Genomic DNA, 24,949 nt, shown 5'->3' with positions numbered 1-24,949 from the left:
GTTAATGGAGCAAAATCTTAAATAGAATATTCTGTGCAAGATACTTCTTCAAAGTCTGAAATACTGTGCATTCAGATGTAGAAGTATATTGTGTTTATCTTAGTGGTAGAATGTAGTTTTAAATTTTACACAAAACAGTAACACCAACTCTATCTGTTAATTCAAGTATCTTGAAGGTGGTCACCTTTTTATTTTATGGGTAATGTTATTTGTTAATTAAGGGATTCACAAAGGTCTGATTCTGTCATGAAAATCAAGGTTCTAATAACTTTTACAGGGACTCAAATTAATTGTACATTTAACATATAAAGATCCAGCATTAAAACCTAATAGTTCCAAACTGGTCTTTTTGGGGAACATAACTAACACATAGCGGTGGCATATCTGTTATAACCAGCTTTCCAGAATTTGTACTGTTACCTCAGCTGAAATGAAGAAAATTTTATATGCTGAATGACTATCTTTAGTTGTTTTAGCTATGAGTCTTATACTTTCTTCCATTCCAATTTCTTTAGATTTATGAAAACATATTATAGTACTTCAAACATACCCGTTCAGTTTGATTTTTAGCACTTGTGATTTTTTTTAGCATGAAAAGAAACTTAACTAGTTAAAGCATATGTGTTCCTTATGTATTTTTTCTCCTTTCCACTGTCATTTTTGTTTTGTTAATGTTTATGTAAAGACTATTTGAACCCCTCTTACACTGTTGGTGGGAATGCAAACTTGTACAGCTACTCTGGAAAACAGTGTGGAGATTCCTCAGAACGTTAAAGATTGAACTGCCCTACGACCCAGCAATTGTACTACTAGGTATTTATCCAAAGGATACAAAAATACTGATTAGAAGGGGGCACATGCACCCCAATGTCTATAACAGCACTATCAACAACAGCCAAATTATGGAAACAGCCCAAATATCTATTGATTGATGAATGGATAAAGATGTGGTGTGTGTATATATGTATATACACATATACATACATATGATGGAATATTACTCAGCCATCAAAAAGAATGAAGTCTTGCTGTTTGCGACAATGTGGATGGAACTAGAGTGTATTATACTAAGCAAAATAAGTCAGAGAAAGATAAATATCATATGATTTCACTCCTATTTGATATTTTAAAAAACAGATGAATATAGAGGAAGGGAAGGAAAAATAAAATGAGATAAAAACAGAGAAGGGAGTACCTGGAGGGTCAGTAGGTTGAGTGTCCAGCTTTTCATTCATCTTAGGTCATGATCCTTGGGTTGTGGGATGGAGCTCCATGTCAGGCTTGATGCTGACCATGGAGGCTGCTTGGGATTCTCTCTCTTCCTCTGCCCCTACCCCTGCTTGTGTGCTCTCTCTCTTAAAAAAGAAATAATAAAAACATCATAGAGGGGGCAAACCATAAGACTATTAACTATAGAGAACAAACTGAGGGTTGCTGGAGGGGAGGTGGGTAGGGGGTGGGCTAAATGGGTAATGGGCATTAAGGAGGGTGCCTGTGATGAGCACTGGGTGTTATATGTAAGTGATGAATCACTAAATTCTATTCCTGAAACCAATATTATGCAATATGTTAACTAGCTTGAATTCAAATGAAATCTTGGAAAGAAACAAAAAGTAATAATAGAAAAAGAAAGACTGATTTGAGAATTTCATTTTATTTTATTTTATTTTATTTTATTTATTTTATTTTATTCTTTCTTCAAAAAAAATTTTTTTTAATGTTTATTTTTGAGACAGAGAGAGACAGAGCATGAATGGGGGAGGGTCAGAGAGGGAGACACAGAATCCGAAGCAGGCTCCAGGCTCCAAGCTGTCAGCACAGAGCCCGACGCGGGGCTTGAACTCACAGACCGTGAAATCATGACCTGAGCTAAAGTCGGATGCTTAACCTACTGAGCCACCCAGGAACCCCTCCTTACAGCTGTTTATTATTTCCAGGATTTCACTGTTTTTGATGAGAAGCCGGTCATAATTTTTATTGTTATTACACTGTATGTAATGTGTCATTTTTCTCTAGATGCTTTTAACATTTTTATCCTCCTTCTCTTTCTCTCTCTTTATATTGGAATTTGACCATGATGTGTGTAGTGTGTTTCTTGGCATTTATCTTCTCAGTGTTCTCTGGCCTTCTTGAATTTGTAAATTTATGTCTTTCATCAAATTTGGAAACTTTCTGCCATTAATTTCTTCAAATACTGTTTATTTCCTTTCCCTTTTTTTTCTTTTGCTTAGGACTCTATATGTATGTTATGTATATGTTATGTTTTATGTATGTTAGTCTTTTGCTGTTGTTCCATAGGTCCTTGAAGCTCTGTTTATTTTTTCAATCTTTTTCTTTGCTCTTCAGATTGTATATGTTTTATTGCTCTGTCTGTAAGTTCACTGACATCTCCAATCTGCTCTTGTGTTCCTCCAATGAATTTTTAAGAGTTTTAATTATAGAATTTCTATTTTGTTCTTTTTATAGTTTCTGTTTCTCTGCTGAGATTTTTTCTTTTACTCACTGGGAACATTGTTTCCCTTTTGCCCTTTAACATAGTTATAGCTGTTTTAAAATGCTTGTGTGCTAGTTCCAGTATCTTAGATCGTCTTAGAGTCAGTCCCTATTAATTGCCCTTTTTCTTGATTATGGATCATACTTTTTTGTTTGTCTTTTGTGTAGTAACTTTGGAATACATCTTGGACATTGTTAATGGTATGTTGTAGAAACTCTGTATTCCATTATATTCTTCCGAAGAGGCTTTATTTTTTTAACATCAAGTAATTAACTTGACTGTTCCTCAGATTCCCATTTCTTCCCTTTTGTGGTGGTGAGCAGCTGGGTTCTTTTAAACTTAGTTGGACTGCCTCGAGTCTGCTCCATACGTCAGTCAGACATCTGGAGAAAGTTCATGCATACATCACTCTCTGACTCTCTCCTTCCCTGTGATTTCTCTATACTCTTCCCAGCTGTTGTGTTCACTGCAAACACTGCCTTCTGGTTCTTCAAGGCAGGAAGACTAGAGGTTTTCTGTATTTTTGTTTCCTGTTATGGCACCAGCGGGGGCTGTCCCTCAGGCTAAAACTTGTTTTAAAAATAAAAAAGATCTGGAAGGTATACTTTTCTAAATGTATCACACCCCTTTATCCCCTATTGCCTGTTTTTTTTTTTTTTTTTTTTTTTTTTTTTTTTATGAAGTTTATTGACAAATTGGTTTCCATACAACACCCAGTGCTCATCCCAAAAGGTGCCCTCCTCAATACCCATCACCCACCCGCCCCTCCCTCCCACCCCCCATCAACCCTCAGTTTGTTCTCAGTTTTTAACAGTCTCTTATGCTTTGGCTCTCTCCCACTCTAACGTCTTTTTTTTTTTTTCTCCCTTCCCCTCCCCCATGGGTTCCTGTTGAGTTTCTCAGGATCCACATAAGAGTGAAACCATATGGTATCTGTCTTTCTCTGTATGGCTTATTTCACTTAGCATCACACTCTCCAGTTCCATCCACGTTGCTACAAAAGGCCATATTTCATTTTTTCTCATTGCCACGTAGTATTCCATTGTGTATATAAACCACAATTTCTTTATCCATTCATCAGTTGATGGACATTTAGGCTCTTTCCATAATTTGGCTATTGTTGAGAGTGCTGCTATGAACATTGGGGTACAAGTGCCCCTATGCATCAGTACTCCTGTATCCCTTGGGTAGATTCCTAGCAGTGCTATTGCTGGGTCATAGGGTAGGTCTATTTTTAATTTTCTGAGGAACCTCCACACTGTTTTCCAGAGCGGCTGCACCAATTTGCATTCCCACCAACAGTGCAAGAGGGTTCCCGTTTCTCCACATCCTCTCCAGCATCTATAGTCTCCTGATTTGTTCATTTTGGCCACTCTGACTGGCGTGAGGTGATACCTGAGTGTGGTTTTGATTTGTATTTCCCTGATAAGGAGCGACGCTGAACATCTTTTCATGTGCCTGTTGGCCATCTGGATGTCTTCTTTAGAGAAGTGTCTATTCATGTTTTCTGCCCATTTCTTCACTGGGTTATTTGTTTTTCGGGTGTGGAGTTTGGTGAGCTCTTTATAGATTTTAGATACTAGCCCTTTGTCCGATATGTCATTTGCAAATATCTTTTCCCATTCCGTTGGTTGTCTTTTAGTTTTGTTGGTTGTTTCCTTTGCTGTGCAGAAGCTTTTTATCTTCATAAGGTCCCAGTAATTCACTTTTGCTTTTAATTCCCTTGCCTTTGGGGATGTGTCGAGTAAGAGATTGCTACGGCTGAGGTCAGAGAGGTCTTTTCCTGCTTTCTCCTCTAAGGTTCTGATGGTTTCCTGTCTCACATTTAGGTCCTTTATCCATTTTGAGTTTATTTTTGTAAATGGTGTGAGAAAGTGGTCTAGTTTCAACCTTCTGCATGTTGCTGTCCAGATCTCCCAGCACCATTTGTTAAAGAGGCTGTCTTTTTTCCATTGGATGTTCTTTCCTGCTTTGTCAAAGATGAGTTGGCCATATGTTTGTGGGTCTAGTTCTGGGGTTTCTATTCTATTCCATTGGTCTGTGTGTCTGTTTTTGTGCCAATACCATGCTGTCTTGATGATGACAGCTTTGTAGTAGAGGCTGAAGTCTGGGATTGTGATGCCTCCTGCTTTGGTCTTCTTCTTCAAAATTCCTTTGGCTATTCGGGGCCTTTTGTGGTTCCATATGAATTTTAGGATTGCTTGTTCTAGTTTCGAGAAGAATGCTGGTGCAATTTTGATTGGGATTGCATTGAATGTGTAGATAGCTTTGGGTAGTATTGACATTTTGACAATATTTATTTTTCCAATCCATGAGCAGGGAATGTCTTTCCATTTCTTTAAATCTTCTTCAATTACCTTCATAAGCTTTCTATAATTTTCAGCATACAGATCCTTTACATCTTTGGTTAGATTTATTCCTAGGTATTTTATGCTTTTTGGTGCAATTGTGAATGGGATCAGTTTCTTTATTTGTCTTTCTGTTGCTTCATTGTTAGTGTATAAGAATGCAACTGATTTCTGTACATTGATTTTGTATCCTGCAACTTTGCTGAATTCATGTATCAGTTCTAGCAGACTTTTGGTGGAGTCTATCGGATTTTCCATGTATAATATCATGTCATCTGCAAAAAGCGAAAGCTTGACTTCATCTTTGCCAATTTTGATGCCTTTGATTTCCTTTTGTTGTCTGATTGCTGATGCTAGAACTTCCAGCACTATGTTAAACAACAACGGTGAGAGTGGGCATCCCTGTCGTGTTCCTGATCTCAGGGAAAAAGCTCTCAGTTTTTCCCCGTTGAGGATGATGTTAGCTGTGGGCTTTTCATAAATGGCTTTTATGATCTTTAAGTATGTTCCTTCTATCCCGACTTTCTCAAGGGTTTTTATTAAGAAAGGGTGCTGGATTTTATCAAAGGCCTTTTCTGCATCGATTGACAGGATCATATGGTTCTTCTCTTTTTTTTTGTTAATGTGATGTATCACGTTGATTGATTTGCGAATGTTGAACCAGCCCTGCATCCCAGGAATGAATCCCACTTGATCATGGTGAATAATTCTTTTTATATGCTGTTGAATTCGATTTGCTAGTATCTTATTGAGAATTTTGGCATCCATATTCATCAGGGATATTGGCCTGTAGTTCTCTTTTTTTTACTGGGTCTCTGTCTGGTTTAGGAATCAAAGTAATACTGGCTTCATAGAATGAGTCTGGAAGTTTTCCTTCCCTTTCTATTTCTTGGAATAGCTTGAGAAGGATAGGTATTATCTCTGCTTTAAACGTCTGGTAGAACTCCCCTGGGAAGCCATCTGGTCCTGGACTCTTATTTGTTGGGAGATTTTTGATAACCGATTCAATTTCTTCGCTGGTTATGGGTCTGTTCAAGCTTTCTATTTCCTCCTGATTGAGTTTTGGAAGAGTGTGGGTGTTCAGGAATTTGTCCATTTCTTCCAGGTTGTCCAATTTGTTGGCATATAATTTTTCATAGTATTCCCTGATAATTGTTTGTATCTCTGAGGGATTGGTTGTAATCATTCCATTTTCATTCATGATTTTATCTATTTGGGTCATCTCCCTTTTCTTTTGGAGAAGCCTGGCTAGAGGTTTGTCAATTTTGTTTATTTTTTCAAAAAACCAACTCTTGGTTTCGTTGATCTGCTCTACAGTTTTTTTAGATTCTATATTGTTTATTTCTGCTCTGATCTTTATTATTTCTCTTCTTCTGCTGGGTTTAGGCTGCCTTTGCTGTTCTGCTTCTATTTCCTTTAGGTGTGCTGTTAGATTTTGTATTTGGGATTTTTCTTGTTTCTTGAGATAGGCCTGGATTGCGATGTATTTTCCTCTCAGGACTGCCTTCGCTGCGTCCCAAAGCGTTTGGATTGTTGTATTTTCATTTTCGTTTGTTTCCATATATTTTTTGATTTCTTCTCTAATTGCCTGGTTGACCCACTCATTCGTGAGTAGGGTGTTCTTTAACCTCCATGCTTTTGGAGGTTTTCCAGACTTTTTCCTGTGGTTGACTTCAAGCTTCATAGCATTGTGGTCTGAAAGTATGCATGGTATAATTTCAATTCTTGTAAACTTATGAAGGGCTGATTTGTGACCCAGTATATGATCTATCTTGGAGAATGTTCCATGTGCACTCGAGAAGAAAGTATATTCTGTTGCTTTGGGATGCAGAGTTCTAAATATATCTGTCAAGTCCATCTGATCCAGTGTCTCATTCAGGGCCCTTGTTTCTTTATTGACCGTGTGTCTAGATGATCTATCCATTTCTGTAAGTGGGGTGTTAAAGTCCCCAGCAATTACCACATTCTTATCAATAAGGTTCCTTCTGTTTATGAGTAATTGTTTTATATATTTGGGGGCTCCGGTATTCGGCGCATAGACATTTATAATTGTTAGCTCTTCCTGATGGATAGACCCTGTAACTATTATATAATGTCCTTCTTCATCTCTTGTTACAGCCTTTAATTTAAAGTCTAGTTTGTCTGATATAAGTATGGCTACTCCAGCTTTCTTCTGGCTTCCAGTAGCATGATAAATAGTTCTCCATCCCCTCACTCTCAATCTAAAGGTGTCCTCAGGTCTAAAATGAGTCTCTTGTAGACAGCAAATAGATGGGTCTTGTTTTTTTATCCATTCTGATACCCTATGTCTTTTGGTTGGCGCATTTAATCCATTTACATTCAGTGTTATTATAGAAAGATACGGGTTTAGAGTCATTGTGATGTCTGTATGTTTTATGCTTGTAGTGATGTCTCTGGTACTTTGTCTCACAGGGTCCCCCTTAGGATCTCTTGTAGGGCTGGTTTAGTGGTGACAAATTCCTTCAGTTTTTGTTTGTTTGGGAAGACCTTTATCTCTCCTTCTATTCTAAATGACAGACTTGCTGGATAAAGGATTCTTGGCTGCATATTTTTGCTGTCTAGCACCCTGAAAATCTCGTGCCAATTCTTTCTGGCCTGCCAAGTTTCAAAAGAGAGATCAGTCACGAGTCTTATAGGTCTCCCTTTATATGTGAGGGCACGTTTACCCCTTGCTGCTTTCAGAATTTTCTCTTTATCCTTGTATTTTGCCAGTTTCACTATGATATGTCGTGCAGAAGATCGATTCAAGTTACGTCTGAAGGGAGTTCTCTGTGCCTCTTGGATTTCAATGCCTTTTTCCTTCCCCAGTTCAGGGAAGTTCTCAGCTATGATTTCTTCAAGTACCCCTTCAGCACCTTTCCCTCTCTCTTCCTCCTCTGGGATACCAATTATGCGTAAATTATTTCTTTTTAGTGTATCACTTAGTTCTCTAATTTTCCCCTCATACTCCTGGATTTTTTTATCTCTCTTTTTCTCAGCTTCCTCTTTTTCCATAACTTTATCTTCTAGTTCACCTATTCTCTCCTCTGCCTCTTCCATCCGAGCTGTGGCGGTTTGCATTTTGTTTTCCATTTCCTTTAAAGCGTTTTTCAGCTCCTCGTGCCTGTTCATTAGTCCCCTGATGTCTGTAGCAAGAGATTCTCTGCTGTCCTGTATGCTGTTTTCCAGCCCAGCGATTAATTTTATGACTATTATTCTAAATTCACTTTCTGTTATATTATTTAAATCCTTTTTGATCAGTTCATTAGCTGTTGTTATTTCCTGGAGATTCTTCTGGGGGGAATTCTTCCGCTTGGTCATTTTGGATAGTCCCTGGTGTGGTGAGGGCCTGCAGGGCACTTCCCCTGTGCTGTGGTGTATAACTGGAGTTGGTGGGCGGGGCCGCAGTCCGACCTGATGTCTGCCCCCAGCCCACCGCTGGGGCCACAGTCAGACTGGTGTGTGCCTTCTCTTCCCCTCTCCTAGGGGCGGGATTCACTGTGGGGTGGCGTGGCCCGTCTGGGCTACTTGCACACTGCCAGGCTTGTGATGCTGGGGATCTGGCGTATTAGCTGGGGTGGGAAGGCAAGGTGCACGGCGGCAGGGGGGGCAGGCTTAGCTCGCTTCTCCTTAGGTGATCCACTTCAGGAGGGGCCCTGTGCAGCCGGAGGGAGTCAGATCGCTGCCGGAGGTTTGGCTCCGCAGAAGCACAGAGTTGGGTGTTCGCGCGGAGCGAGCAAGTTCCCTGGCAGGAACCGGTTCCCTTTGGGATTTTGGCTGGGGGATGGGCGGGGGAGATGGCGCTGGTGAGCGCCTTTGTTCCCCGCCAAACTGAGCTCTGTCGTCCGGGGGCTCCGCAGCTCACCCTCCCTTTGTCCTCCAGCCTTCCCGCTTTCCGAGCAGAGCTGTTAACTTATGACCTCCCAGACGCTAAGTCGCGCTTGCTGTCGGAACACAGTCCGTCAGGCCCCTCCGCTTTTGCAAGCCGGACTCGGGGGCTCTGCTTGGCCGGCGAGCCGCCCCTCCGCCCCGGCTCCCTCCCGCCAGTCCGTGGAGCGCGCACCGCCTCGCCGCCCTTCCTACCCTCTTCCGTGGGCCTCTCGTCTGCACTTGGGTCCGGTGACTCTGTTCTGCTAATCCTCTGGCGGTTTTCTGGGTTATTTAGGCAGGTGTAGGTGGAATCTAAGTGATCAGCAGGACGCGCGGTGAGCCCAGCGTCCTCCTACGCCGCCATCTTCCTAGTATCCCCTATTGCCTGTTTTTGTCTGTCTGTACTGCCTTCAGAGTTGGGTTTTGTTTTTGTTTTTTTTTGTCCAGAGTTTATAGTTGTATGTGGGAGGGTCATTTTGGTAGGAACTACTTGACCATTACTAGAAGCCAATTTTAAGATTTAAATTTAAATGAAGATACCTTACTCCAATGTTTTATTTTCTTTGTAATCTTAGGTACCCTCTTAGTGGCATGACTTTACCAACTTTTAGAGACTGGATCCAAAATACCCTTGGAGTAAGCCTGGAGCATAAAACTACCTCTAAAGTAAGAAATAAGAATGATTACTAGCATACTTAACTCTGTGTTGTGTCTCTGTGTGTGTGCACGTGCATGTGTTTAATCCTAAATCAGTTAGAGTTATCTTTGTAATTTGTTATAATTGCTTTAATGCATTTGTTGTAATTTTTTTGTTAAGAAGTTTACTGGTTTAATTGGCCTTGCTAGGTTTTCTAGAGATGGCTTTTCAGCATCACAGATATAGATCCTAATCTCACAATTTATCTGAGAGTTGCCTGGCAAAACTTTTTTTGTTCTCTGAGGCTCAGTTACCTTAATTTGAGAAGTGAGAATAATAACTGTCTGTTCTATGTCTCTTAGGGTGGTAGTGAAGTGCAAATGAATGCATTCTGTGAGAGGACTGCTACAAAAGGATAAGTTGCTATCATTTTTAGGATATTTAATGAACTGACAGTAATCCAGCATTAATATAGGATAATTTGAAATAAAAATGTAATGTTACTTTTAATATCAAAACATTCAGAATTTTAGAAGACTTACAAAAAAGTAAAAATTTGATTAAGGTATGAGTGATAGAGAACTTTGGTTTGTTCATGTAGTTTCATTTTTCTGTAGTTGAGGTTAAAAAACTTTAAACTGTATTCATATCAAACTAATGAAGTAGCATTTCTCTATATTATTATGATTTTCATTATTTATTGTTGTTATTATTTCTATGGCATGGTATTCTGCATGTCCCTCTAAATTGGGTTTAAGTTCTATAAGTGCAGGGACTATGGCTTACACTGTATTCTTTTTTTTTTTTTTAAGTTTGTTTTATTTATTTTGAGAGAGAGTGTGCATGTGTGTGAATGGGGAGGGGAGAGAGGGAAAGAGAATCCCAAGCAGGCTCTGTGCTGTCAGCACAGAGCCTAATGTTGGGCTCAATCTCACAGCTGTGAGATTGTGACCTGAGCCGAAATCAAGAGTAAGACACTTAACCGACTGAGCCACCCAGGTGCCTCTATGCTATATTCTCTGCTGTATCCAACACGCCGTTGAGGGCTATAGGTATTTAGTGAGTACTTGTTTGCTTTATTTATAAATCCACCGTTACATGTCATTCTACTAAAGAAATTATGTGAACAGTTAATTCCTACCCCTCCGAAACCAAATTCTTTCAACTTTTCTTACAAGATTTCTTTTTTATTTCCTCAGTTCTTTCTTTTGGCTGTTTATAATTATCTTTTTTTACATTGATGTAATATGTATACCATTTTCAGAAATTTTACCAGTTTTCCATGTACTTTTTTCTGATTTTGAGCCCTTTTCAATTTTTAATAACTTAATAAAATCATAACAGTGTATCTTTTGTTGGGGTTCTCTGGTCATTTCCTCTCACTGTAATGTAAATTCCATGAGGCCAAGGATTTTTTTCCCTGATTATCTCACTGCTATATCCCCAAGGCCTAGAATAGTGCCTAGTATATAGCACACACTCAATAAATAGTTCTTATATAATTGGATATTAAATACAGACTCTTTACTAAGATACTAACACTACATAAATATGTATTTTTTACACATCTTTTAAATATTATAAAATATTATTATCAAATGTTTATTTTGGGAGGGAGAGAGAGAGAGAGATAGCAGGAGAGGGGCAGAGAGAGAGGGAGAGAGAGAATCCCAAGCAGGCTCTGCACTGACAGCACAGATCGAGGTGGGGCTTGATCTCAGGAACTGCGAGACCATGACCTGAGCCGAAATCAGGAATCAGCTGCTTAACCATCTGAGCCACCCAGGTGCCTCTTTTACATATTCTTATATTTTCTTTTTTCCAGATACTGTATCATAGCTTTTTTTAATAGCAGATTTTATTTGGCCAGCCTTTTCTCTGTGGTAGGCATGGTATTTGGTGCTTTTCACAAAAATTACCATCTTTTGACCTTTCTAATTCCTTATGGTAGCTGTATAAGTTTAGTGGTGATAATCTCACTTAACAGATGAAGAAGCCAAGGCTCAGAGAAGTTGGGTGATTTGCCCAGTGTCACATAGCTTTAAAGTTGAAGATTTATTTTTCAGGTTACCTGTTAGTTGAAACTAAGTATCAAATTATAATTATGTTGTGAGTTTTAAAGCAGTTCTATAAAAATAGACGAGGTTTCTTGTTGATCATTTTAAAATGGTAATTGAAATCTAAGAAATGGTAAATTTTATCTGCAGGTGAAAATGTAGATGATGCAAAAGTTAAGTAGCTTTTCCCCAGTTTCCTAGTTTCCTTGATCTAAAATGGAAGATTTGAGACTTTGCCATCTTCTTTGTTCTTGATTGCAATCTTCAAAAATAATGAGAAGGTGGGCCAAAGATGTGAAAGAGGAAACATAAGGCATCTATTACTTATACAGAGTATGATTAACCAGACCATTTGTAATTTGTTATTGTCACAGAGTTCGTATCTGTATGGGTTATTTGTTACTTTTCCATGCTTTTGTCTCAGTTACATTTTATGGTCACTGTCTCTAATCAGGTATTCAAAAGTTATTTTTCTAGAAATAAGTCAAAGAAACCAATTTTATTTTCTAGGCATCCTTAAATCCTAGTGATACACCTCCTTCTATTGTAAATGAAGATTTTCTTCATGACCTTAAAGAAACTAATATTTCATATTCACAAGAAGCAGATGATCGAGTATTTAGAGCTCATGGTAAGCAACTTTATATAAGCAGTGTTTTTAATTTTAAAATTTCTTATAAATTAAGATGTTTTTAACATGTTCTTTTTTAAATACAAAACAGGTCATTGTCTTCATGAGATATTTTTGCTCAGGGAAGGAATGTTTCAGCGAATTCCTGATATAGTTTTATGGCCAAGTAAGTTTCTTTTTTTCCTTTGCATCATTAATTTAGTATTGTGAAATCTTAAATAAATTTAGTTTTGGAAATACATACTTGTAAACATAGGAGTTGTAAAAAGTATAGGTAACTGTATTTTTAGTGTACCAAAAGTTGTGTAATTCTTGATCTGATCATCCTGATTAATCATATATATGATTTTTGTACCCATCTCTTTTAGTAGAAAATTTAAGGTAGAATTGGTATATTTGTACCTTACTGTCCATAATTACCTTTTACAAAAGTTCCAGTGATCTGATCCTTTTTCCTCTTCAAACTCCATAAAGGAGTATAGGGAGTATTTTATTTTTCAAAATATTGTCTCATCTGTTTTTAGTTGTGATCCCTCTACTTCACAGGGAATATCTGAGGGGAAAAAAAGCATACTTTAATATGGAGGTAGGAGGGAGGTGACATATGTAGGGGGAAAATGCAAGAGCCTGTGTAGCTGAGATTAAATTACTTTGTTGATACCTGTGGGGTATGTTCTTCTAGTGTTCTTTTAGTAGCTTTAGGCTACTTCATTACCAAGATTTGGGCAAGATTTATTCCATTTTTTTACTGGAAAAAAATGAAAGCAAAATTTATCAATTTTTGTTTATCATAGGAAACCTTAATAGACAATCTTTTGATAAATCTTAAGTAGAACTTGGAGTGTGCTCTCTAGGTATGTTCTTCATGTGTCTGAATATTAAAGTACTGAGGATTTACCATAATGAAAATGTAGGTCTTACTTTAGAAAATACAGATATTTCTAAAAATCCAGATTTAGGAAACATGCAGAGTTAGTTGTTGTACAAAAGTTTCTTTGTTCTATAAAATCCGTTCTGTATGGCAGTCCCTACCAACCTTGTCCTTCTATTTTTTTTTTTTTTCCATGTTAGTTTTCAAACCAGGCCCTTATCAATGCATAGCTGAATTTTCGCAGCAGTCTATAATGTTCTCTCTCATACCTTGAGTTTCTTGTTCTTCCAGGTCACCCTATATATATTCTTGAGAGGTTAGTTTTTCTAAAATATTCCCTTTATCATCATGTTTCATACCTCAAGAATCTAGGTGAGCAGTGGGATGAAGGAGTGCCATGTAAGATAACGTGGTCAAAGAAACCTTTTGATTAGTTGACAATCCTAGAAGCAGTTTTGCCTTGTTAAAGGTTTTTGATAGTCATGTTTGGGTATTTTATTAGTTATTAATAAACTAGGATTCCATTTAATACATTTTTTTACCACAAATAGTAAGTTTTATAAATTTAATCTGAAAGCTTGAAAGTGAATCTTCATTAAAAATTGGAATGATACAAGTGACATATTCCTAGCTTTAAACAAACCTGAGAAATGATAACTTTTATAGACCAGTATTTTTACTTTCATAAATGGATATTCATTTGTATATTTTACATCCTTAAATTTCCCTTTCAATCCCTTAGCAAATAATACCTGATTTTTGCATAATTTCCTTGCCTCAAGTCTTTTTCTCTTCCTTGCCATTCCATGTTATCAGGAGATTAATCTTTCTCAGATAGTTTCTTTGCCATGCCAGCTCCCTGGCTTAATGCCCTCTTGCTAGCCAAATTGAGGTTTAGCATCTTATGCTTTGTATTTAAAGTCGCCTGCTGTCAGGTATTTGTTACTTGTATAGCTTACACTCTGATAAAGAGTACTCTGCCAGTTGTGTACAATAGAAAGGAATATATGTGGTATATTATGTATAGTATTTTAAAATTTGTTTAAAAATAGAATGAAACACCATCAGTGAATGCAAAAATAAGTGGGTGAAAGTATGATGAGAAATATTTATATAGATTAAGTGTCTCCCTACAAGATACTTACTAATTAAAGCATTCTTATAGTAGAGAAACCTGACAGATTTCTTTATAACCAAATGATGAAAGTTAACATTACCAGAAATGAGACCTGTCTGTATCATGTGCCTCTAGATGTAGCTCTTAAGAAAGGCACAGCATCACTTCTGTGGAATTCCTGCCTAACTGTGTACCTGAATTTAACCATGAGGAGACATAGAAACCCAAATTGAGAGAGATTCTATGAAATAACTGACCCGTGCTTTTCAAAAGTGTCAAGGTCATGAGAATCAAAAATAGACCAAGGAACTGTCTTAGATTAAAGAAGAGTAAGGAGACGTGGCAGCTAAATGCAGCGTGTGATTGGCAGTTCCAGAAAAGGGAGCATTAGTGAAACAATTGGCAAAATTTGAATAAGGTCTGTAAATTAGTTAATAGTATCGTGTAAGTGTAAATTGCTTGGTTTTGTTAATTGAACTATAGTTATGTAAGATGTTAATATTTGTGGCTGCTGGGTGAAGGAAATTTTTTGTACCTTATTTACAATTTTTTTGTAAGTATGAAATCATTTCAAAACAAGAAGTTAAAAAGATAAATAATAAACATTTTGTTTTAATGTAGCCACTTAATGTGTTAAAGAGTACATAAATGATGAAAAAGACACTAAAGAACTTAATAGACCCTCATTTTGCAGGGTTACCTAGCGTTTACTCATGTCCCTGTGATTAATTTATTTCCCTTTTCTCAACAGCATGTCATGATGATGTAGTTAAGATTGTGAATCTAGCGTGCAAATATAACCTTTGTATCATACCAATTGGTGGTAGGTATTATGCCTTTTGAATTTTAATATTATGTAAATGTGTTGTTTTAAATTTAAGATATTTATATTCTAAATATTTGTGCCATCCCTTTGAAAGCAAACATTCTTGTAATTATGATATGTTTTTTCTGAAAAATTGGTTTATGTTGCTCATTTTATAGTAGGTCTGTTTACCTGAACTGTTTGAGACATGGTGCTCATGGCTTCTTTCCCATGTGGATGCTAGTTGACGCTGTGACTTAATGCTTAAACAAGAAAATGTTCCCACTTTAGCAATTACTTTATAACCTTTGTCTTTATGGAGAGAATGTTATTTTTCAAAGGCTAAATATACCCAGTGTATACTTTTGGGGAGGAATGCTATGCAGTGTGAAAGATCAACTAAGGCAATGATGATCAGATCACAATACCTTTTAATGTTGAAAAACAGCATTGCTTTGCATTTAAAGACAAATTTGATCTCTCTTGATCTTTTATGAACCACATTTTTTAAATAACTTACACAAGCCAAAGGAAATTGCCTTCACTAACTCAGTTAGCATTGATAGAATGGAAGTGGGACCCCAACAAATCAGGAGCTCCAGATTCCTTCTTCCGCTTATAATTTGGGTTGAATTAAATTCATGGAGAAAAGGCCCTACAGTGTCACTTTCAGGGAAATATTTTTCTGATATCAAAGGACTGTGATAAGCAAATAGTGTTTACTGAGAACACGGTATTATTTTGTACTGGTATTAAGAAAGCATTTTTCGTTTGATAACAAATGTTAATGTAAAACAGGAGTACTTTGTTTACATACTTCTATATATTATTTATTCTATATTAAAATCATCTTTTCACTATTGACATATAAATTTGTTTGAATATTGTGTAATCCAGGCAACTTTAACTTGTTTATATTCTAGTTTATTAAAGTCTTTTTGTATGAGAATATATTATTTCAAATGATAAATGAATCTCATAATTAAGGTAAGGTGTCTTTAGTTGAATTAGGAAGGGTATTTTTTCTTTTAAGCGATATCTCCACAGTAATCTTTAGCTTAGAACTTTTCTAATCATGTTTTTGGAGTTTCACAAATTGCTAGGGGCTTCACTTGAGTGTGCCCAGGGGATGGAGCCATATCCCATTGCTTTCAGCTCCATAATATTTCTTCATTTTGGCATGCAGCATAAAATAAAGGTGAGTTTGCTTTTAGTGTGTTAGCATTTGCAAATTACATTTTGCAAAGTAGAAATAGGTATTACTTTTCTAGTGGGCCTATTTGTATACTTTGTATTAGGAATTTGCCCTAGAAACTTAGCTTAAAAAATAGAATATTAAACATAGCGTTGTTGTTTCCTATTTTGGCAGGAGGAACAAGTGTATCATACGGCTTAATGTGTCCTGCAGATGAGACAAGAACAATTATTTCTTTGGACACTTCACAAATGGTATATGAAAATTTTAGACTTACTTGAAGATAATGTTTGGTTTAAAAAACTCCTTATGACTCAGTCTTAGTTGTCATTATAAAGGTATATTTTTCATTTTGTTTTAAATTTATTTCATCATTATATTTCACCCTTGTCTTCAGGTCCCAGAAAGCTTAGTTCACTCACTTTTAGGCACAGATATTGGTGGTTTCTACCAAATTAGCCTGAGAAATTGATAATTTGAGAGTCATGGATTGGACTATTGATATAGTAGATGACCTGATTTGTATTGTTAAAAGCAAAACACATAATATTGGTTAAAGTTAATTTGGAACACCAAAACTTGTCTCCCCAATTTGTTTTTAAAGTTTATTTTCTTTATTTATTTTGTGAGAGAAAGGGGGTAAGGGCAGAGAGAGAGAGGAAGAGAGAATCAGAATACCAAGCAGGCTCTCTACTCTCTCAGCACAGAGCCCGAGGCTAGGCACAGGGCTCGACCTCACAAACCATGAGTTCATGACTTGAGCCAAAATCAAGAGTTGGATTTTGACTGAGCCAACCAGGCACCCCTGTCCCCCCAATTTTTTAAAAATATTTTTAGATGTTTATTTATTTTTGACAGAGCATGAGCAGGGAGGGGCAGAGAGAGAGGGGAAACACAGAATGAAACAGGCTCCAGTCTCTGAGCTGTCAGCACAGAAGAGTCCGATGCGGGACTCGAACTCACGACCTGTGACATCATGACCTGAGCTGAAGTCGGATGCTTAACTGACTGAGCCACCCAGGTGCCTCCTGTCCCCCCAAATTTTAATGCTGTTGCATTTTTGCTTGTAGAAGAATAAAGAGCTAATTTGAATGATAGGATTATTTTGTAACATGTTGGCTGATGGTGGTCCAAGAGTTGGACATTGTGCCATGTTAAAGCTTTAATTTGGGTATGAATTTAATCTTTATATGAACAACAATATTCATGGTTGCATATTCCTTCATTAGTATAAACAGGTTTTTAAAATTTAATTAATTAGAAATTTTTTTCAAATGGCAAAGTAAAATAGTATATCCATTTTCTAGATTAAGGAATTATTAACATTTTGTAATATTGGCTTTATCTTCCTTTGTTTCTCTACTATTTTATTTTATTTTATTATTTTTTCCCAACGTTTATTTATTTTTGAGAGACAGAAACAGAGTGCGAGTGGGGGAGGGGCAGAGGGAGAAGGAGACAGAATCTGGAGCAGGCCCCAGGCTCTGAGCTGTTAGCACAGAGCCTGACACTGGGCTTGAACCCAAGAGCCGTGAGATCATGACCAGAGCCGAAGGTGGACGTTCAACTGACTGAGCCACCTAGGTGCCCCCGTTTTTCTATTATTTTAAAAGCAAATCCTGATATTATGCTACTTACAAGTAAATATTTCTGTGTATCTGTTTTTTTCCTTTTGTAACATTTTATTGTGAAAATGTTTAACCACACAGAAAAGTTGAAAAAAATTTACAATGAACACTCATACACCCACCACCATCATTGTTTCCCTCTGTCCATCCATGAACCTATCTTATTGTTGGATATTTTTTAAAGTAGTAGACATCACTACCATTCCCCCCAAATACTTTGGCTTGTATATCATTACTAGGATTGAAAGTTTATGATTTTTTATAATTCTTTTTTTTAGGTAAAAGACATGTTTACATAAAATACACACGTCTTAAGCGTACATTTCCGTGAGTTCTGACAAATGTCTACACCTGTGCTAGTCAAATCTCTATGACTTCAGAAAATTCCGAACAAATCCCCAGCCCTCTTCGATCACCCAGAGTAAATCACTTTTAGTTCTAGAACTTCATATAAACAGAATCATATACTACATACTCTTTGGTGTCAGGTTTTTTTCACACAGTATAACGTTTTTGAGATTACTCTGTTCCTGAGTTTATCACTAGTGCATTTCTATTTCCTGTTGAGTGATACTGTATTATATAACTATACCATAGTTTGTTTATCCATTTTTCTATGGATGGACACCTATGCTCTTTCCAGGTTTGGCTTTTATAAATAAAGTTATTATGAATATTCTTGAATAGGTGTTTTTGTAAACATAGGCTTTCATTTCTATTAGGTCAATATGTAAGAGTGGAATTAAATCATAGTAGGTACATGTCAGTTTTACAAGCAATTTCCAGGTCTTTGTTCAGAGTAGTTGCACCATTTTACACCCCCACAAACAATGATAGTTTTAGTTATTCTGTGTATCTGTTTTTAAAAGAACATTTTCTCACTATATTATTGTTGCTCCTGTCAAACTTAAAAACAGTTCCTTGTGTCATTTAACATAGAGTTTCACATTCAGATTTTACAGTGGTTTCAAAATTGTTTTTATTTTATACTTCATCTGTTCATATGGGGATTGAGACAAGACCCACGTTAGCTTTTGGTTGTTTCCTTAAGTCCCATTTTATCTTTCTTCTTTTTTGAATATTGCTGACTTTTGGAGGAACTAGGTGATTTGTAGTATAAATTATATCATATTTTGAATTTGCCTGTCACTTCATCTTGGTATCATTTAACTCTTCCTCTAGGTTTTGTATGTCCTCTGACCTGGAAGTTAGATATAAAGTCTAGTTAGATTCAGGCATAGCTTTAAGTTTTTTTCAGCAAGGGTATCTTGTAGATGATGACATATTTTTTTATGTCATGTCACATCACACATAATATCTGTTTGTCCACTTTAAGTATTGCTAAAATTAATCAGCAGGTTCAGATGGTGATAGGCTGATTATTCTGTAAAGTTTCCCATTAACCTTTGTCCTTATCTCTGAGTTTAAGAGAAGAATCTTCCTTAGAAGATTACCTAAGAGTAGCCTGTTCTGGAATAGACTTTGGAATGTTTTTGAATTTCTGTGTACTGTGTACAAGTTTACCACTAAATCTGTTACTGAATTTGTAAAATAGTAATAATACAGAAAGTAATTGTGAAGATTAAATGAGATAAAAGTCTTTACATTGAGTAGATAGATGCTGAAAATTCTGCAGCAGAATTTTAAATGGCAGAATTTTAACCATTTATTTTGTAGAAAAACCTTGTGTATTCACTGCCTTTAATGTTAAACTCTCCTAAATATTATAGTGGATGGGTGGTACTTATAATTGTGATTTGCTTTGAAGTTGATAAGGTATGTGTGCAAGATTTTGCACGAGTACTTCTGGTACAATGTGTACAAAATATGATAATTAGTAATGCCAGTTTTCTACTTAAATATCTACAATAATACTAAGACCTATTGATCTCAAAGTTTTTATTTTATTATTAACTTGTATTGGGTAGTGTATACTAGATATAATAGGGTATCCTATATATTTTCTATACGTTTCTCTATGAGTGCCCATAAAGGTGTTTGTTTGTTTTTCTTTGCCTCCTTTCAGTTTCTTTGATCTACCAAAAATATGTTGGGACCACTGGTAGATACAAGGTGTATAATTACCACAAGCATGTAATCACTTTAACAACCAGTCTACTCGGGGAGAAGTGTATAAGTTATTCAGATTACTGGATTCTGTCTTTTTACCTTACAGTTTAGTACAGATCAAAAGACTCATTTGCCATAGTTATATTGAAATTACTATGTCTTATTGTGAGAGTATAATTAAAATGATAGCTTTACATAACATAAAACAAAAATTACATTCACATATGTCATCTTATTTAATGTTTATCGTAATCCTGTGAATTAAACAGTGCAGTTATTTGTATGTGTTCAAATTTGGACTATAAGCAGACAATTTTCATATTGTCTATTGCGTTCTTTCCTTTTTGTTATTAGCTAGACTTACCTGCATTAGTTATTGCCATGAAATTGAAAATATCAAAGTGCAAAGAAAGCTTCTGTTGGATCCAGAAGAAGGTCTATATGTTAATCTGTTTGCTCAGCCAAATAGAAGGGAAAAGAAGTCTGACTTTAATAGTACAAAGTAATTCATACATATAAAAAATTAGGTCAAATAAGAATGTCAAAAACATTCTGTAAACATTTTGTAAGTTGAGCCAGATGATATTCAGTTTCTTCTTTTCAAGTAGGAGGCAGGAGTGTGCTTTGTTTCCTACCCAGAGCCTCTGGCCCTATTTTGGATTAAAAATATAGTAGGAATGCCATTTACTATATGCACATGTCTTTTTTTAATCTCACAATGGCCATCTTCTGATATTCTTAAATTAGATATGATTTATAACTATTAATAGTAGTGCAGATGGTATTTACAGAATGCCAGGAACTTTGTATGCTAAGACTTGGTTTTTTTTTTTTTTTTGAGATTTTATTTTAAGTAATCTCTACACCCAGTGTGGAGTGCTCAAACCCACAACCCCAAGATCAGGAGCTGTACACTTCACAAACTATTCCAGCCAGGTGCCCCCATATGCTAAGCTTTTATGTGCAGCATCTCATTTAATCCTTACACCAACCTTATGAGTAGTATTACTGTTCACACTGTACAATGAGGAAGCACTAAAAGTAGACAGTTAAATAATTTGCGTAAGGTAAGTACAGTTTAATTCAAATTGATAATGAATAAAGACAGAGTCTATCTTTTAAACCAACTGTTGTGCAATATACTGCCTAAGTTGCTATGTCTGTCATGTTTTATAGTCTGGGATAAATGGAATTTTGTAGTGAGGGTAACCCTACTTGCTTATTTTCTGTCTTGTAACTTGCTACCTTGAATTAGGAAGCTATATTTCCTGAGAAAATGTCAATAGTTCATAGAGATGAGAATTTTTTCTTCATTTGCAACAGAATCGAATCCTCTGGGTTGATGAGAACAATCTGACAGCTCATGTAGAGGCTGGTATAACAGGACAGGATTTGGAAAGACAGGTATGTTACTTCCTTTAATTAACATTTTCAAAATTGCTATATGTCCTCTCTATGAATGGAGTACCTTTCACAGTACATTCACTGAGCAAATTTGTTCAGCTTTTATTGTGGGTCAGGCATTGAGCTAGATACTGAGGATACGGTAGTGAATAAGACACCATCCCTTACCTTTGGAAAGCTTACATTACAATAGAAAATTAGATAAATAGACACTTATGATTCAGAATGAGAATTGCAAGGTGAAGGCTGAATGCAGGGTTTTATGGCTCATCAAATGGGGTTAGGAGGGAAGGAACTGGACAAAGAAGGTATTGCAGAGAATGCAGCTTTTAAAATGAGACTTCAGGGGGCGCCTGGGTGGCGCAGTCGGTTAAGCGTCCGACTTCAGCCAGGTCACGATCTCGCGGTCCGTGGGTTCGAGCCCCGCGTCAGGCTCTGGGCTGATGGCTCGGAGCCTGGAGCCTGTTTCCGATTCTGTGTCTCCCTCTCTCTCTGCCCCTCCCCCGTTCATGCTCTGTCTCTCTCTGTCCCAAAAATAAATAAACGTTGAAAAAAAAAAAATTAAAAAAAAAAAAAATAAAAAATAAAATGAGATTTCAGGATGAGTGAAAGCAAAAAAGTTAATGAGAGTGGAGAGAGCAATCCAGTCAGAGAAAGCAGCAGGTGCAGAGACTTTAAGGGCAGCTGTTGCTCTTGGGGACCTGCAGACAGCTGAGTGTGGCTGAGGTCTAGTGTGTGTGTGTGGGAGAACACACATTCTATATGTTGGGTGGGTGTATGTATAGCAGTGGTAGAGGATGAAGCCAGGAAAACATGAAGAGATCAGACTATAAAGGAGCCTTATAAAGCCCCTTCTAGAAGTTTGAACTTTACCTCTGTATTCAGGTAGTTCTGGCTAGCTCCTGTGTGGAGGATAGATGGAGGGGCACATGAAGGTGGGTAAGAGGCTCTGGCATAATTCAGGCAAGAACTGATAGTGACAATAAAAGAGTAGAAATGGAGCAAAGTGAAACATATTGGACATAGAATTCTCAGAAGTCGATGATAAATTGGATCAACTGGGTAGATATTGGTATTTGCTATTAATTGAACTTTTCAGTGCCTAATTTCATTGAAAACTGCCCATCTCATGAATTAGTCAAACTCTTGGAGACCTTGTAACACTTTTTGGTATCCTGATGAATTTTTGGAAAGCTTGAGGTTCCTTTCATGGATTCTAAGCATGTAATTATTAAAATGTATTGATTTTCAACCTCCGCAAACATGGTCAGGATGACTATAACTCAGCTGTTGTAAATAAAAATCAGAAAGTTTAATTTGTTGTTAATAATACTGACCACTTTGTTCTACTTGAGTTACAGAGACTCCTCCCTTCTACATTTTAATGGGACATGGAGATGAGATGGTTGTTGATCTTTTTTTAATTGTCTTTTTCCTTATTTCTTGGTAAAAAGTTGAATGAAATTGGTATGCCACTGACCATTTCTGGATGAAAGGCTTTGAAAAAAATATTAGATTATTATCTTTATTTTTGATTTAATGAACTAAGAACTGGATGAAATTGAACATATTGGTTGAGGCAGTGTTAAAGATCTTCAATAAGCCAAGGTTTTATAGAAGTCAAAGTAATTACCTTTGTTAATTACTATAGTTTATAATATAATGAACTTAATACACACACACACACACACACACACACACACACACACAAAATGAACTTAAGTGGGGGCAGAATAATAGTATTTAATGAAAAAAAAACCTGTAAAAAGTCCTGTATTAGTCTTCCATTATGTCTGAATGAGGCCCTAGCAACACAGCAATTTTTTTATAACAAAAAGTGGCCTTTCATGTCTCTAATTTTATGTCTTTGATTATAGCATTTGATGTAGTATTTTAACCTTTCCAAGTTTTTTTTTTAAAGGTTAGAATTAAAACTCAACGAACATATTTCCTTGAAATTTAAATGACATTTTCCTAGACTAGGAACTTCTGATATTTTACCTACTAGTTCATTTCCCTAAATGCCAATATAGAACTTTCTTTTTTGCCTCCAGTAGACTGTAATGTAGTTTCTATAGCTGTTTCAATCCCAGTTCAAGTTTTTCCTCATTAAACTTCTGTACCTTTCAGTTTCTTAATCAGCTGAGGTAACCAGCTTAAAACATCCTGCTTTTTCCTTCTAGAAATTCTTAAATGACACAAATGTATTAGCTGGGTAGCACAGGTTTTAATCTCTTCAGCTTATAGATTTACACTGATTTTAATATACATAAAATTTAAGAGAGGTCATTAATATGTCAATTGTGGATTTGGGAATTTGTTTCTAGGCTTATTAAAGTTTTGGCTACTGTATTTTATTAGTTAATAGTCTGGGGATGTGTGACTTACGTTTTTACTCCCAAGGACTCGTTTCCCTGTGCCTTAGTTTCTTTATCTATGAAATAGAGGTAATAATTCCTACTTTATATATATTTTAGGAAAAAATAAGTTAATCATGTAAAGTGCTTAGAACTTTTATTCATTTCACTAATTTTTATTGAGCACTATCTGTACTTCATTGAAACACAGCTGACTTTAAATATTCCTTTTATGTGCCAAAGACTTCTATATTTATAACATCATCTTAGAGTTCTTTCTTGAACTCTATAGAGACTTATATTTTCAGTTGCCCTGTTGATGTCTCCACTTTGCATATATAATAGACATTTTAAACTCAATATTTTAAAAATTGAATTTCCGTTTTCCCTTCACAATTTGCTTATTCTTTATCCTTCTCATTCTCAGTTGATGGGAATTCAGTTCTTGTGCAGCTTGGGGCAATATCCTTGGAGTCATTTGTTCTTGTTTCACTTTATAATAATTTCACTGAGGTATAATTGGCATACAATAAATTCCACTTATTTAAAATGTACAACTTGATATGTTTTGGTACACAAGTATAACCATGAAACCATCACCACAATCAAGATAATGAACACATGTACCAAACCCAAAGATTTACTCTTGCTTCTTTATAATCCTCTCTATCCCAGTCTTACCCCCACCCCTGGCAGTCATTGATCTGCTTTCTATCACTGTAGATTTGTTCAAATGTGCTACAGTTGTACTAAATCTAATCATGCACTCTTTTTGAGGGTAGATTGACGGTATGACTTCTTTCGCTAGGCATAATTGAGATTAATGAATATTGTTGCATGTATCAATTAGTTTATTCCTTTTTGTTGCTCAGTAGTATTCCATCATATAGATATACCACTATTTATCCATTCACTTATTGTTGAATATTTGGATTATTTCCAGTTTGAGACTGTTACAAATAAAGCTGCTATGAACATTCATGTGAAAATCCTTGTATTAACGTATACTTTCATTTCTCTTGGGTAAAAAATCAAAAAATGAAATGGCTAAATCAAATGGTAGGTACATATTTACATTTTTGAAAAACTACCAAACATGTTCCCAGAGTGCATCATTTTATATTCCTATTAGCACTGTGTAAGAGTTCCAATTTCTCTACATCTTCTCCAATATTTGTTAATGTTTTAGGCATTCTAGTAGATGTGTTACAGTATCTCATTGTGGTTTTAATTTGTATTTTTCTAGTTAGTAGTGATGTTGAACATCTTTTCAAGTGCTATTTGCCATCCAAATATCTTCTCTGGTGAGGTGTCTGTTCAAGTTATTTGCCCAATTTTTAAATTGGGTTGTTTGTTTTCTTATTGTTGAGTTTTGAGAATTCTTTACATATTCTGGATATAAGTCCTTTTGCAGGTATATACTTCAGAAATATTTTCTCCCAGTCTGTGGCTTGTCTTTTCATTC

The 24,949-nt window shown here is 36.2% G+C and overlaps 1 protein-coding gene across 1 annotated transcript in view; it reads left to right on the top strand.

The window, feature by feature from the left end:
* AGPS (alkylglycerone phosphate synthase) overlaps window positions 1-24,949 on the top strand; it is a 150,634-nt gene that overhangs the window by 46,728 nt on the left and 78,957 nt on the right. The window contains exons 3-8 of the mRNA XM_047084470.1: window positions 9,288-9,378; window positions 11,917-12,037; window positions 12,129-12,203; window positions 14,777-14,848; window positions 16,200-16,279; window positions 21,047-21,127. Of these exons, the coding sequence (XP_046940426.1) occupies window positions 9,288-9,378; window positions 11,917-12,037; window positions 12,129-12,203; window positions 14,777-14,848; window positions 16,200-16,279; window positions 21,047-21,127 (520 nt within the window). The remainder of the gene's footprint in view (window positions 1-9,287; window positions 9,379-11,916; window positions 12,038-12,128; window positions 12,204-14,776; window positions 14,849-16,199; window positions 16,280-21,046; window positions 21,128-24,949) is intronic.

The sequence above is a fragment of the Lynx rufus genome, unplaced genomic scaffold, assembly GCF_022079265.1.
Source record: "Lynx rufus isolate CCGP_SWC_20201006 ecotype Redwood Valley unplaced genomic scaffold, mLynRuf1.p SCAF_2, whole genome shotgun sequence".
Classification (NCBI taxonomy): domain Eukaryota; kingdom Metazoa; phylum Chordata; class Mammalia; order Carnivora; family Felidae; genus Lynx; species Lynx rufus.
The sequence above is the reverse complement of the archived record's forward strand: the minus strand, read 5'-3'. Positions and strand labels throughout refer to the sequence as shown.